Source organism: Gopherus flavomarginatus, chromosome 9 (assembly GCF_025201925.1).
Source record: "Gopherus flavomarginatus isolate rGopFla2 chromosome 9, rGopFla2.mat.asm, whole genome shotgun sequence".
NCBI classification, from domain to species: domain Eukaryota; kingdom Metazoa; phylum Chordata; order Testudines; family Testudinidae; genus Gopherus; species Gopherus flavomarginatus.
In genome coordinates this window covers 86,016,914-86,032,465 of record NC_066625.1, presented here as the reverse complement: position 1 = coordinate 86,032,465, position 15,552 = coordinate 86,016,914, and the positions used below count along the sequence as shown (strand labels likewise).

At 44.6% G+C, this 15,552-nt stretch overlaps 1 protein-coding gene across 1 annotated transcript in view; it reads left to right on the top strand.

Annotated features, from left to right (window-relative positions):
- Positions 1 to 15,552, top strand: part of IGDCC3 (immunoglobulin superfamily DCC subclass member 3) — a 187,659-nt gene that overhangs the window by 160,811 nt on the left and 11,296 nt on the right. Inside the window, exons 8-9 of the mRNA XM_050967469.1 lie at positions 5,298 to 5,545; positions 5,996 to 6,160. Coding sequence (XP_050823426.1) covers positions 5,298 to 5,545; positions 5,996 to 6,160 — 413 coding nt within the window. The remainder of the gene's footprint in view (positions 1 to 5,297; positions 5,546 to 5,995; positions 6,161 to 15,552) is intronic.

Genomic DNA, 15,552 nt, shown 5'->3' with positions numbered 1-15,552 from the left:
TACATGTCAGAGAGCAGGTCATGAGGTACAGGTCTGGTTAAATAGGGACCAGTTCCTAACATTTTCAGAGGCTCCCCGCTACAGGAAGCTCTCAGGGAAGACATCTAAACCACAGACCATCTAGTGAACCACTGCTCTCTAGGAGCCTTCTCTGGTGGGGCAGCTTTGATTCGTTCCATGTCACTGGAAGTCACAGAGTGGACGTCAGACTTGGACGTTGACCTTGAGTGCTGCTTTACAAGTGGCCATATGAAAAAGAAGGCTGTAAAGTCTGCTCCATTGATCAGAGCAGGCAGCCCAAGAATGAAACGAAAGGACAGTGAGGTGTGAATGGAGCCCGGGCATGTCTCCCTTCCCAACCCTGACCTCCCACTGTCTTCCACTGTCTCTCTTCCTACATTTAAAATGTATATTAAACTCAGCTGTATGTCAGTGGAAGCCAAATGCTTCCCATTGTTTCTGTGTCGTTTTGTCTGCAATCGGGAGGTTCCACACTCCCCTCTGCTTCAGAGCCAGCCTAGATAAGGCTGTTCCTAGGTACACAGGTGCTCAGCGAATTCAGGAGAATAATCCCAATATTGACGCTGCAGACGGAATCGGCATTCCTGCTCCTTTCTCACATCATCTGTTTTATGCAAAGCTGCAAATACAGCTTTTGAATTGCATAATCCCGCCTTCCCACCATCTGTCCTTGTGGAAGTCATCTCTTGTTGACACAGTTTAGCTGCACGTTGAGCCTTCTTCCCCCCCTTTTCTTTTTCATTTAATCAGCTATGCTGAGCCTATGGCTAGGAAGGGAGCTTACGGTTTGGTTCACTGAAATCACCATATCAGCTGAAACCACCCCATTTCGTATTCCATTTACAATGTTTCCAAGGAACAAAGGCCTAGGACATAAATAGATGGCTGTTAAACGTTTGCTCGTGTGCGCCGGTTCTGATGATTTACAGGGCAGAAATATGAATGTTAAATCAACAGCAATAATGAATTTTAATATAGGAAGACCAATATTTTTGTTACAATTAAAAGAATCAGTCATTATGATATACAATAAGGCAATGCTGGATTATTTGTAATTTACATTTTCTACTTATGGTTTTTCAATGACATAAACAATGTGCCTGATTCTGACCTTACTTAAAGTCATGTAATTTCACAGACTTCAGCAGAGTTACTCCAGATTTTCTCCAGCGTAACTGAGATCAGAATCATCACCAGTGTTTCTTTATCTCTAGCATTCACCCTAATGTAATAAAATGTTTTTTTAATGCCATGATCTGGTAGTAAATGAGGATTTGGTTAGACTTAGAGCATTTCTCACATACCAAAGGGTCTGTGTGTGTGTGTTTGTTTCTGGTTCAGGAATCATTTATTGCATGCTGACTTTGACATATATTATACAAATGTCACTGAAACCCTGAGACAATATGCGCCAATGAAAGTTACTGCTAAATTACAAGTAAGCCAGCGCACCACCCATTCAAAACCTGACAAATGTACTGAACAGAACTCAGGAAATCATCACAAGAACAACCAGGCAAATAAGCATAAATACAACGCAACATGTATGTGGCCACCACAATGTATAACTATATCATGTGGTAAAGCGGTAAGCAGAGTTTACATACAATAATGAATGAAAAATATTCTCTGTGAAAATGTACACCCAGCAGGATTTTGTCGGGTGATGAGAAACATCCAATAGAACATAGGAGGTTAAAATGCCAGTTCAAAGGTTAGTAAAAATATTTCCAACATTGTCCAATCCTGGCTGATGTAAATATATCGGTAACTTCCTGACATCAGCTAGGGATGGGGCTCAGGCACTGGGTGTAGCACCCTGTCTGAGCTTTCCCAGAGTCGAGGGCTGGATCTGTGCATTTGGTTAGGGTTCATCTCTAACAGAGACCTATGTAAACTACATCAATGGTTTATTATTTGCCCTTGAACGTGAGATAGAAATGGTGTGAAGATGCCATACACTGTACCTCTCCCACCAGATGAAAATGATTTCATAAACATGTTCTTCTCCCTTTCACTCTTCCCAGTCAAGGCCCCATGCTGGGGGAACCTTTTCCCCCCCCAGAGAGGAGAGGCTGGGACAGGACACTCTTCCAGATCCCTTCTGCACTTTTTTGGCTGGCCAGAGGAGTTGGCTGGAGTCATTCACCCACCAGGATCGAGCGCCGGCCCCCTAGTCAATTCCTTTTGCACTCAGAGCTCCATGTTAATGCCTGACATCAGCCATGGAGATAACCTGTGGATGCTGTTCAGAGAGATTTGGCTCTTTTACTAGCCTCTGGTGATCAGTATTTACAGCGGCTAGTGTGAAACATTAATGAAGTGGGGGCTGGTCAGTGGGATTTCTAAGTGGATGGATATTCCCTTTAACTCGTCTTACATTCCTCCACACACAGGGCCGTGTTCTCCCCTTGATGAGTTCAAGTAACTCCATTTAAGGCTAATAGAAGGTAACCTTATTTATCAGTATTTTAGTATTCTAGCTGTGGTCCAGAACACTGCAATTTACAACAGTGATTTGAACTATTACCTTCTCTTCTCTTTTTAAAATAAGTGTTCCAGTATTTGCTCCCATACAATATATTCTCATGCTGAGTTTAGCAGGAATTTACATCTTCAGAGCAGGCTGAAAAAAAGCATCATATTCCCTCTTTTTAACACAATAGTAACTGGATTAACACAGTTGTAAATATATTTTGTTTGTAACCTCCTTGAGCTACCGCATCAAGGTTATTAAAAGCAACTCCAGTTTATTCTAGCTTCAAAGGCTGCCTGCCAGTTCCTATTAGGTAGTAAAAAGAACATTGTAAGAGTACAGTGACCGAGGGTTTTTGAATACTGATGTATTGGATATTTACTTGTGATTTCTTGTAACCATTTGATCACAGTGACTTTAATCTCTTTTTGTTCCAAGTTTGATTTTTGAGGAAATATGTAAGAGCTTGAAAGACCAGAGCATGTATTGTCTGCCCCACTCTCTCCCCCTTGTGAGAGCTGAAAGTTATTAAAATGCTGTTTTCAGGGGTGGGCAACCTGTGGCTCCGGAGCCACACGCGGCTCTTCAGAAGTTAATATGTGGCTCCTTGTATAGGCACCGACTCTGGGGCTGGAGCTACAGGTGCCAACTTTCCAGTGTGCTGGGGGGTGCTCACTGCTCAGTCCCTGGCTCTATCACAGGCCCTGCCCCCATTCCACCCTTTCCCGCCCTCTCCCCTGAGCCTGACACGTCCTCGCTCCTCCCCACTCCCCCCTCCAGAGCCTCCTGCAACCCACAAATCAGCTGATCAGGAGGTGTGGGGATGGAGAGGGAGGCAGTGATCAGCGAGGCTGCCTGTGGGTGGGAGGCGCTGGGAGGGGGGTGGGGGAGCTGATGGGGGGCTTTGGCAATGTACACTGGTAAATTCTGGCTCCTTCTCAGGCTCAGGTTGGCCACCTCTGCTGTTTTGAACAGTAAATAGCAAAATAGGCAGATTGCTACTAACAAGTGTGTCCTCTTTTTTCTTTTTTTTTTCTTTCTGAAATCGATAGTTGCTGGCTCTGTTTGTCTGAGTCTGGGCAGCTGTTCCACCCCATTGGATATGAAATTGTCTCGGTTATAAATGGCCCTTGTCATCAAAGCGTGCAGTTCTTGAAGCAGCAATTCACTTCAACTACCTGAGGTGTAAATGGCGTCTAATCCTTCTTATTACCACCTATCCAATGAACAACCATCCTGTCACGCTGGCAGGATTGGGGCGCGAGCATCAATGAACAGAGCCACCAGCATTTTAGAAATTTGGGGCATGACCGGGTTTTTTTCCCTTCTGAAATGATTGTGACTGAAAACAGCCCTAACCCAATAAGCAGTCCCCCACCCCCATCCCTGCAATATGTTTGAAGATCAGTTCCAACTGTCGCAGTATGAAATCGGTGCTTTCAGACACGAGCATCAGAACTGCACACGGCGGTTTTGTGAAAACCTGAGAACAGGCTCGCAGGCTCTGGATTTCGGTTTGAAATGATCCAGTTTTTCAGCACACAAAGACAAAGGATGAAGCAACAGGCCCGCAGGATAAGTGGGCTAATCCTAATGTTACCCTAAGACTGCTATAATGTGCTATAATACAATTACAACATCACCAGAGGGCTTTCTGACGGGGATTGATTAGACTTGGCTTAAATTTCACGTGCTTTGCCTTTGCTAGCTCATTGCCTGTAGCTATTATGATGATCCTTCCTAGCCAAGTTAACATCATGTGAAAAGACACAGGAACCAAGCAGGTTTAGGGCCCATCTCTGCAAGGCACCCAGCACCGTTAACTGCTGAAGTTGGCACCAGCTGAGCTCAGCACCTGTCTGGAGGCTCTTGCCTTCTTGCAGAATCAGGCTCTTTAGTGGGACTAAAACCTTACTGAAAGTAGGGCTCAAAATTCATGCCATTTCTGTGCTGTCTTGCATACTCACTCTGCTGAACTCGGATTGCTTCCCACCCTCATGGCAATGTGTGATCATGAAGCACCGATCTCATCTCTAGGCTGAAATAGCAACTGACCGGCAAGTATCTCAGATGTAAAGAGTTGTGCTGAAAGCAGCTCAACTGAGCTTGGGGGGAAGGGCAGACTGAGATTCCACTGAGAAAGGGCAGGTTCTAAGCAAGAAGATGAACATGGATCAGATGTGAGAATGCCTCCTCGCTCCTCTTTCTCGATATTCACCTGTTTATACAGCTGAGGATTGCATTCTCCCTCTTAGCCCCATCGCATTGTACTGGGAGCCCATGTTCCATTGGCCTCCTCTGTGACCCCTAACTCATTCTTGGAGTCACTGCTCGGTATAGGACACAGTCGCCCATCCTATAACTGTGACCTACATTGTTAGTGTCTAATTCTTTCTCCACAGCCCATGGGCAGCAGCCCCTCGGGGCGTGCCTCTTCCCTTGTATCTTTAATTAGAGCCGACAACAATCTCTTCCATTCAAGACATAGATATGGTTACAAAATTAGGGTAATGTCTCCTGCTCTTCCTCCTCCCTGGGCTTTTCCTTTTCTTGGAATCATCAACATGCAGATGCAGGGTTGGGAGCTTATTTATAGCTCCTGTTTGACTCAGCAAGCAATGCCAAATGGGATTTATTTAAATAGTCCCTCAGTCAGTCTCAGGCATTTGTGACGTCTTCACAGACCCGTCCGGATGGACCTCACTGTGGCAGGCGGGTAGGATTTTGAAGGGGCCAGATATTCCTAGAAAGGTGCTCAGCTCAGAACATCTTGTTTTGTTTTGTCTGTCTGTATTTTTAGCACACTCACAATCTACGGGATCAGTCAGGAGGATGAAGCCATCTACCAGTGCATCGCTGAGAACAGCGCTGGCTCCACCCAAGCCAGCGCACGCCTGACGGTGCTGTGGGCCGATGGGTTGCCTGGCCCTCCGCAGAATGTGAAAGCTGAGACGGTCTCCGCAACCACTGTCCAGGTATCCTGGAGCGAACCTCTGCAGAACACCAAGGAGATCATCGGTTATGTGCTGCACATAAGGAAAGCTGCAGGTATGGGACAAAAACCTGATGCTCCTTCTCCTAGGCACTTGAATATTATGGTGATGAGGGGCATGTAAATGACTAGATAGAGAGATGATCAGGTTATCTCATCCCTGTCATCTGCATCTCCCTGAGGATTAATCTTTGTGTGCAGGGCAGTGAATAAGAGATAAGAATAAGCAGAATATCAGAAAAGTGATACCAAGCCTTCCATATAGCCTAATAGCTAAATATAAGGAACTGAGTTCTGGTATTTCCTCTAAGAGGGAGGGGAAAGTGAAGCTATATGGGCCCAGTCCAACTCCCATTGTGAGCAGAATCAGGCCCAGGCAAATGCAGTTCCTTGTTTTGATGCAAAACTACAGCTTAGTAAACTGTTGCTGCAACATTTGTCTGTCCCACCATTCCCTCTTAGGCAAACCTAATGGCTCTCTGCTTTCCCTTTCTTGTGCATTCCAGACCCCGTGGAGATGGAATACCAGGAGGCTGTTAGCAAAAGCACCTTCCAGCAGCTCGTGGCGGATTTAGAGCCCTCGACCAGTTATAGCTTCTATATAAAGGCGTATACCTCCCGGGGTGCCAGCAAAGCCTCTGAAGTCATGCTGGTGAGCACGCTGGGGGAAGGTAAGGAGCCCTAAAGCTTGCGAGATCTGATGCTGGGAAACATGCGGATAGCAACGCCGTTTATCGGGCTGATCAATGTATTTGAATGTTTTAGATCATGTCATCTCACTGTTCCCCGTTTTTCCTGCTCTGGGTTGTGCTGTAGGATGTTACGTGGAATTCAGCTGTCTTCTTATGGCAGGAGCCAATGGACTTCCTTATCCTGTCAGTATTGTACTGGCAAATCAAAAGCAGCTCACGCTCTGTCTCACCCCCTGTGCTACACAGCCTAACATTGTCTAATTGGAAGTTATTGGAGTTTAAATGTAGCCGTTCCTCTGTTGGTTGTGTGACCTCTTGCAGGTGAAAGGCTCTTTATTGTTGATAATGTACCAAAGGAGAGTCTTTTCCAGCAAGTGGGGTATATTTGTGGATTTTTTCCTCTGTCTCTGTCCCCATCCAAATACACTGTAGAGACCTCTGCAATATTTTGTGCTGTGTAATGCCAGTGGCTTCCTCACACGGCCCTCTTGTTCCCATTTCTCCTTACCTGGGGTCAGTCTCCCTTCTCTGAGAAATGAACGAGTTCGTTTGATCACCTCAGTGGGGCCTGACTTTGAGCGGCCTCATGCCTAGAATCCCCCCTCTCCCCCTCAATTCCGTGTGCAGGTCTTGCGGGGTGAGGCCCCCAGCAATGAAGGAAGTAAAGGCTATTTGCCAGGTGGTGCTCTGGGTCTCCGTTTGGAGCTGGTGTGAGCTGGGGTGGCTGCTTTGATGGGGAGCATGAGGTAGAATAAAACCAGCCCACCTGCACAGAGGGGATCCACAGGTGATTTAGAGCAATCGGAGCTGCTCCTGTGCCACTTGCTTTCCTGGTTCCTGGCTCAGGGGGTGAGGCCGGGGAAAGGGTTGTGGCAAGAGTGATCCCTACGCTGGCAGCCAGCTACAGGAGAGGAGCGCTGGAGCCAAGGGGAGTTGAATGCCTAGCCCATCTCAGGATCAGGCCAACGCTGCATTGTAACCTTAAACCACTTGTTTTAACAAAGACTAAAGCCCAGGTCCTCCAAGGTATTCAGGCACTGAACTCCCATTGAGGCTCTGGGCCTAAACCCCTACACATGAAACAAAGATCTCCATGTTCCCCAGGAGCCGAAATACTGTAGTAACGTGAGCACAGGCTCTGGTGTCTGCAGCTGTTCCTGAAGAAGGCTGTAGTGTACTTTCTTTGGATGACACTGGTCCTCCTGACGGCAGCTGATTAACAGCCCCACAGAGCAAGTTCTTGCTTTGTTCACGGAACAAGAAGCTTCTTCTCAGCCGCAAAGCCCTGACCTGGACTGACCGAATCTTTCAGTTCAACCTCGGGGGCCTGTTCATACCTTGGCCTCTCTGTGGAGGTTGCCAGTTAGTGTCCCCAATGGGAAAGTTCTCTTTGTGATGGGAGGCACTTGTCCACAGGAAACTGGACAGAAACCACCCAACCCTGTTTGACAGGCCACAGTCGTGAGCTGCAGTAGCTTTCAGTCACTGTAGTGTTTTCTGAAGGGGCAGATCTCTGAGCATTTCAGACAGCGGATGACCATGGTTTATCCCCACAGGCTCTTCTTTTGCTGCAAGACAATTGCATAGGAGGGGTGTGTTTTCCAAGAAAGCACTCTGATTATGAATTTGAAATTGAAATATCAATGATATGAGGAGAAAGGGCCTATTTCAGGTATAGTTGAAATAGGGCCACTAACTTCAAGTTGGTGAATCAGATCGCAACTTGGCTTTCATTGGATGTGAACCTTTGCTGTAGTATTTAAGGAAAAGGGCTAATAAATCCTTGCAATGGTGTGGGCAGGGTAGATACCCTTCAAGGTTGTTCACTCAGCATCCTGAAGTAAACCAGTCATCCTTTTCCTTTCAGTGTAGAGATGTGGGGTGTAAACTTTAAAATCCTTGACCCAAAGCTCTGAGTTCAGTAGCAGTAGCCAGCAGCCACGCATGCCTCATAAAACTTGGTGATTTTTGGACAAGGTTGAGGCAGGCTGGGTAGGGCTTTTTGACATTATTTCCTTAAATCAGCACATGCACATTTACGTATTTTGTATCAGGGTAATAAATTTCCAGGCTCTTTGAAGCTTGAAGGCATCATCGTACAGACCTAATGTTTTTAAATACAACATCGCCCATGTAACAAAGATTAACCACTAAGCTGCAATTTGTAATGGACGAGTAAGCCTTGCTAAATATCCCATTCTCCCTCCACTGAGTTTAATTCACATTTTTTCCCCCAATTGCTGCTGTTTAAAGGAGCTCTTGTCATCTAGTTCATCTGTAAAATGTTGTTCTAAAAGACTCTCCTAAGAACAGAAACGTTTTTGTGACTTATTTTAAGTTCAGTGAAACCAGGTTTGGTTTGAGTTTTGACGAGGAGAGACTTAGAGTATGTCTACACTGAAATAAAAAACCCGTGGCAACGAATCTCGAAGCGTAAGTCAGCTGATGGTCATGGCCATGCTGCGGGTCTTTCACTGCAGCGTAGTGTAGAGATATCTTTCAAACGCCAGATTCTGAGTCGCTCTGTTCCTGCACTTGGTGGAGAAACAGAGGGGTGGGACAGAGATGGCTTGAAGCCTCCTTTGCAGTCTCCAAATTCTAGTACGGCTGAGGGCCTGCACTGCTTTCCACTCCTCTTCCCATTGCCCTCTCGGGACAGCCAGTTACGTCTCCCCGACTCTGAGGATCGGACCTGGTTTTAACACCACATGGAGCGGCTGCTGCTTTGTTTCCTCACTGACAGGGTCTTTAATGGACTTTACACCAGTGGACTTTACATTGTGGAGCTCCTGTCTGCCACACCCAGCAATTTTCTGTTCAAGGATAAAATATTCTATCTAGCAGGCTGAAAGGAGCTGCAAGAACAGAATCTGTGGCATCCCTGTTCCATCAAAATGTAGAGCACTAGATTTGGATGATCACTGAGAATAAGATTGAAGCCAAGTTTATGTACAGTGTAACATGTTCATATGGATGCTTAGGTGGCTGTTTTGGTGAAATCTTATTGACAGGAGAGGACCTATGCTGTCCAGGACTGTAAATATCTGCAGAAGAAATGAGTGTGTTTGTCTATTAAAACTGCCTAAAGTTACTGTGACAGGAAAAATGTGTTGTTTCCCCTCCGTACGATATTCCATGTGCAATGTTTTATCTGTTGCTGTCAAGTTTCCCCCAGTATGGCTCTGTCATCCTGACTCAGGGACAGAGGAACGGTGACACTTAGTGTCGCTGCTCCTAGGAGATGTATTAGATGCGCTCAGCATCCTCTTCTTTGGCATGTCTGTTGCCCGTTCCTTGCACAGCTGCGGCTTGCCAAGCTTTATATCTTAAACAAAATAACAAGATGAATTTTGCCCTGGCTTACACTGCTTACACCCCCATTGTAAACCATTGGGTCCAGTGCGTCAGGACCAGACGTATCCCAGTAACTTCTGTATAGATGTGGCCATTGCAGTTCTTAGCCACAAGGTGAACATCAGCACAATACAGAATTATTACCCAGTAGAGATTTTTCCAGGGTGTAATATGGTGAAGAAATTCAGCTCATTAAGAACAAGGCTACATAAGAGTATAGGGCTCTCTGCTTCTTGAAGCAAAATGTGCTGAGACAATTTACCTGAGCCCCAAACAAAGAGACACTACTTGCAGTGCAGAAGTGAGCTCTGCTTCACCGGGAGGTTGTGGGTAAGGCCCTTTGAAGATGTCAGCTGGAGCTTTCTGAGAGTAAGATGAGTTGGATTTGGCCCTTAATTTGTAGAGAAGAAGAGATCTCATAAAAGGCATTCTGGTGGCTGGCCTGAGGCTGGGGATGTGGCTGCTTGGCACTGACTTGGACTTATTTCAGATTTCAATGCCCATAAATTCACGTCTAACACACAGATGGTGGCAAATAGCAACAAGCCACGTATATCTGCCTCCTTCGAACCCTTCCTCCAGCCTGACTGCTCTCGTATTTTCTGTCACTACTCTCAACTCAAGTGCTTTCTGCTTCTTTCTTTACACCTGCTCCTATTAAAAATGAAGAAGAAAAAGAAGAAAATACCAAGGAGGGAAATCAAATAAATGATCTGCATCCTTGGTAAATATCTGGCGTTAGAGAAATCTTCCTCTCTGTTCTCCATTGTTCATGCTTCCTCTCTGTCTACAACACAACTAGTTCTCATTTCTCGTCATGTCTCTCTTGTCTGAATTCTAAGCTCCTCGGGGCAGGAACCTCATGTAAAACTCTAGAACGTGGTAGTAGCACTATAATCAATAATGTGTTAAGAAGTGGCCAAGCAATCATGCAATGGAGAGAGGAGTCTTCTAACAAGATGCGGGAGAGACTGAGCTTCATTATAATATAATGTTTGTTAGATCATTGGCAGAATTTCACATCTCAGCAGTTTAATGCTTCTCTTAGAGCTCTCCAGCCCAGTCCTGAGCTCACGTAAGACAGTTTTACATCTGCATCACTCCACTTATTTTGATGGAGCTCCTCCTAATTTGCACTAGCATAAATGAGGTGAAGATTGGGCCCATTGTCTCAGGCGGTCTACAGGCGGGTGCAGGAAGACAGCAGGGCATCGGGCCATCTTTGGAAGGTTTTCTTCATAGGCTAGAATCTTATTTTTTTTTAAATGAAAATTTAAATTGCACCGGAACTGAAAGAGCCAGCACAGAAGCTGTTAGTTGTATTGTCAGGTACCATCTCAATCCAGTCACAGAAGGGAATGATTGACAGGTAGAGGGGGAAGAGATGGATTAGATACTGTGAGTACCTCAGTATAATATGAATTGGAAAGATGTTACAACACAAGCCTAGAAAGAGCAGAAGAGGCTAGGCCCTACTCTGAGACATGCTATTGTAAATTCAGAATAACTCAGTTGATTTCAGTGTCTTTACTCTGGATTTATGGGAGTGTAGATGAGATCAGAATCTGTTCCAATAGTTGGGATTGCTGCTCAGACTTCTGGTAACGAGATAAAGAGGTGACATATTACAGATGGGAAGAAACAGGTGCACGCCTTAGATGCAAACAATGTGACTTTTAAAATCTCAAACTATATGTGCATCATAACAGTGTGTACGCAGCATGCACTCCTATTCTTGTCTTTTAATGCTTTTTAGGGTTTTCTCCAGGACTTTTTGACATTTCTCTAGGATGAAGACTGTTCCTTTAGTCATCTTCGACTAAAGAGGACGCCAAGAAGAAAGTTGAAATGACTTGGGGAAAACTCCAAACAGCACGGAAGAGGAAAATAAGTATTCCATCCCTTACTAACTTGGGAGACTCCTTACATATATTAGATATATTTTACCTCATATATACTTCTGTGAAACACATATAAATGTGTGTGTACACATGTATATATACACACATTCCTCTATACTGCCATGCTGTATACACTTATTTGTGTAATGAAATTATAAACAGCACATACATTCTACAAGTGCATACATAAAATGAAAACAATATATTCCAAGTTTTAATGAATACTATATATTTCAAGCTTCGAAGGAGAGAAGTTCTTGTGGTTTTTATTAAATGTAAGGCTCTGAACCTGTAAAATAAAACCAACTCTTCACAAATTGAGGTGGCCAATGTTAATGTTTCTTTGTCCAATGGATAATAAAGGTATTTCTCCCCCCATTGCCACATTTTCATTTATGAGTCAAATAATGAGGATCTAACAAAGGGCAGCTTTTCAGCCAGCCTAGCACTGAGCGTACCCACTTCTGCATGCACAACCAGTGCACACTCATTTTTGCACGGATCCTGCAGGTTTGTGTGGAGATTGGATTGCTGGGCACCCACTGGACCCTAACCATGGCTGCTTGTGTGCACAGATTTGGCAGATGCCTACTTCTGTGGTGCAGTCAGTTGCATGCTCAACATTGGAGTCCAGAGAAGGAAACATTGCCCCAAGTGTGCCCACTGTCTATACATGGCAGCTGATTTCGTTGTGTCTCCGACTCTTCGGCAATAGAAAGACACATGCTTCAACGAACAGATCAGAAAAGTCAGTTTTTGTGCGTACCCTGGTGAGGCATGCACTGTAAATGCTGTGTCAAAACCTGGAGAGATGATGAGAAAGAACTTACGTACTGTAATATTACAATATTCAGAGGCCCACGGACTTTGCCCAGTTGAAGGCTGCTATGGCAGAATGCCAGGAACTTGAGAATTACATCGAAATTGCATAGGCCTGAGCAAATGAAAAGACTCTATGGATGCACCACTGTGCACTTCGTGCCACTGAAGATGATCAGGCCATTTTTATAACAGGCGTGGGCAGCAGCCTGACAAGCACTGTGGATAGAACGTTTATCCCTAAATGCCAGATCCTAAGTTCCCTAAACTTTAGAGAAATCTGGATCCAAATCCAGATTCAGACTTTGCAGCTGGCCCTTATGCCTATAATGGTCTAAATGACCGACCTCTCCTGACTTCCTCAGCTTTCAGAGTTCATATTTTCAGGCCTGATACTGGGCTGTGGCTGAGCTGAGCTTGCCGTAGCTTAGGGCTGTGCTATTTCTACACTTGTTGTCAGTGGCCCTCAGAGCCATTCCAGTAGCCAAGTATTTCCAGCGTGCAGGGTTGCACTGGACCTGGGGGAGGGGAGAAGCGTAGAAGCAGCGGTGACCACCCTGCATTACTAGTGGAGCCCTCTGTTCAGGGTAGATCCTCCAGTGGCCAGACCTGCTGGGTCGGTGTAAAGCAGCTGCATTAGGGTGACTTGTCTCTTTTTGGGAAATTTTTCTTATGTAGGTGCCTATTACCCCCCACCCCGTTTTTTTCACAGTTGCTATCTGGTAACCCTAAGCTGCAATGAGGCTGAAATTCTGTACCCTAGCATCCTTAGCTGTTAAGCTCTTTAAATATATCCTGTGCCTGACCAAGGTTTGTTAGTCTCTAAGGTGATTTCTGCAACACATAGTCCTTGAGTGTTGTAGGGTAATTTAGAGATGTCCAGGCAGTTTCCCTCCCTGTCATTTCAGCTTTGTTCAGATGGCACAAGGCTAAACACCCTGTGCTGCATGTCAGATCTGTTTACGTAAGGATACGCTCAAATTTTTAATTCCTGGGGCTACCAAATGCTGAGCTCATCACACAGAAGTGATGCATTATTTCTCTCTAGTGGAAAGAGCATAGAATAGAAGGGTTGGAAGGGACCTTAGGAGGTTATCTAGTCCAACCTGCTGCTCAAAGCAGGACAAATCCTCAGACTGGGGTTTTTTTGTTTTGTTCTTTTTTTTAACCCCATTTCCCTAAATGGCCCCTTCAGGGATTGAACTCACAACCCTGGGTTTAAGCAGGCCAATGGTCAAACCACTGAGCTATCCTCCCTCGTCACACGTACCCTGTAAAGCCCAGTCCTAGCTTAGGGATTGACTCCAGGGCAGTTACCTGAATTGACTAGTATTGTGCTGCACAGTACTGGTGTGGCCATAGATCCATTCACTGGATTTATGCTGTGCAAGCACCTTGGGCATCAAATGATTCTTATATAGGTCAGTTTTTATCTCCAGAATGATATTGTCATCTCACATTTTATCCCTGTTGTCATGTAGACTGGGTATGGGGAGAGAAGCATAACGTAATACACCTTCTTACATCCTCCTGTTAGCTGCCCAGCTGCCTTCTGGGTCCTCCCCATGTTAGTTAAACCAATGTAGACTCCTTTATGCTCTATTCAGTTCTGTGTTCCAAATTCAGAGGTGATATGTAAGATACGTTTTGGTAAGCGAATGTGAGTCTAAATCTAACTAAATAAATCCTGGTCTCTAACTCCTGGTCCCATGTTATAACAGGGACACTACAGTTGCTAAAATGTCACGTGGTGAAATGAACCTCTTTGAGGTGTCACCATGAGCAGATGCTGGCCATGTGATAACATGAGACCAATAAATAAGGGCCACACTTCAACAGATGGGGTCCATCACCTTCACCTCCTCTAGGGTTTCCGTTTACTAGGCTATTTTCCATTTTAGGAGTTTCACCTCCTAGGCCGAGTCAAACAGCCTGCTTCAAAGAGGGGAGCCAGCCACCCCACAGTTTTGTCCTGAAGGGATCAGGGAGGTAGAAGAGTTATAGGAAAAATTACATTATTGGATTTTTTTAAAATGATATCTACATCTTGGATGAAATGGCATGTTCCCGTACAAGTTTAGTTCTGATCCATAAACAGATTCTACTGATGTGTGTACACATACGAAGCCAGGGTGTAAACAGATTTCCATTTCGATAACTTACACATCTGGATACTATCCTGGTATGAAGCAAACTTTGATATAATTGGTTGTTTTCCAATAACAGATGTTAAGCCGGAATATCTTTAACAAATGATTGTGGAAGCCTGCTTTCTTATCATTGTCTAGTGAATGTACATGGAGATGTTCTCCTAATGTAGGTCAATGGGAAAACTCCAAATCATTGTTCCTTTCTATTGACTTACATGCAAGTCGTTAGGAAAACTCGTTGACTTGCCCTGACATTGCATCCCAATGGGAATTAGTGGAGATGGAATACCTTTTTGGAAGACGTGATTGCATAGAAGTGTCTCAAACAAGAGATTAGTTTTTGTTTTTCCGTCACAACTGTACTTTTTTGGAAAAAAAATTTAAAACGTCTGGGAAATTTCAGATCCTTCAGATATGCTGTTTTGACCATAATGTCATAAAACAGTAAAAACCTAGGAAAGTAGCTTATTTGCTGTTCTCAAGCTTCAAACTGTCACAATTACTTTTTATCAACATTTGGAAACAAACTTACTTTTTCTGAAATACCATGATAAGATATCACTCAGTTCAATTATAAACTGATACATTTAAAATCAGTTATTATTATTTATTCACGTATATAATAACTTTGTGGAACTCTGTGCCAAAAGATATTGTCAAGACGAGTATCTCAGTAAGCGTCGATAAAAGGTAGAGACAAGATAGCTGAGGTAATGTCTTTTATTGGAGCAACTTTTACTGGTGGAAGGTACAAACTTTCGAGCTATACCCACATAGTTGTTATTGAGGCATTGGGTGAGGTACGCTACATGTTGTGATAAGCATAGGTAGGACCCATGAACCTTGAAAGGTGTATGTTGTGAGGGGTATTGATCTTTGTAGCAGTGGAGATGCGTCTGTATGTTTTGCACCTGTTGTTCTAGCAAGGCCTGGTGCTACTTTGAGTTGGTGTGTCCTGATCTGTGGGAAGTTCGCTTCTGATGATGAACTTGGCAAGTTTTGCAGGTTATTTGAGGGCCGGAAGTAGGGGTTCAGGAAAGATTTCTCTCAGCATATGGTCCCCCTCAAATATATGTTGTAACTGTTTGATGATACCTCGTATGGGTTCCGGTGGCTGGTGATAGGTAACAACCAGAGGTGTGCTGTC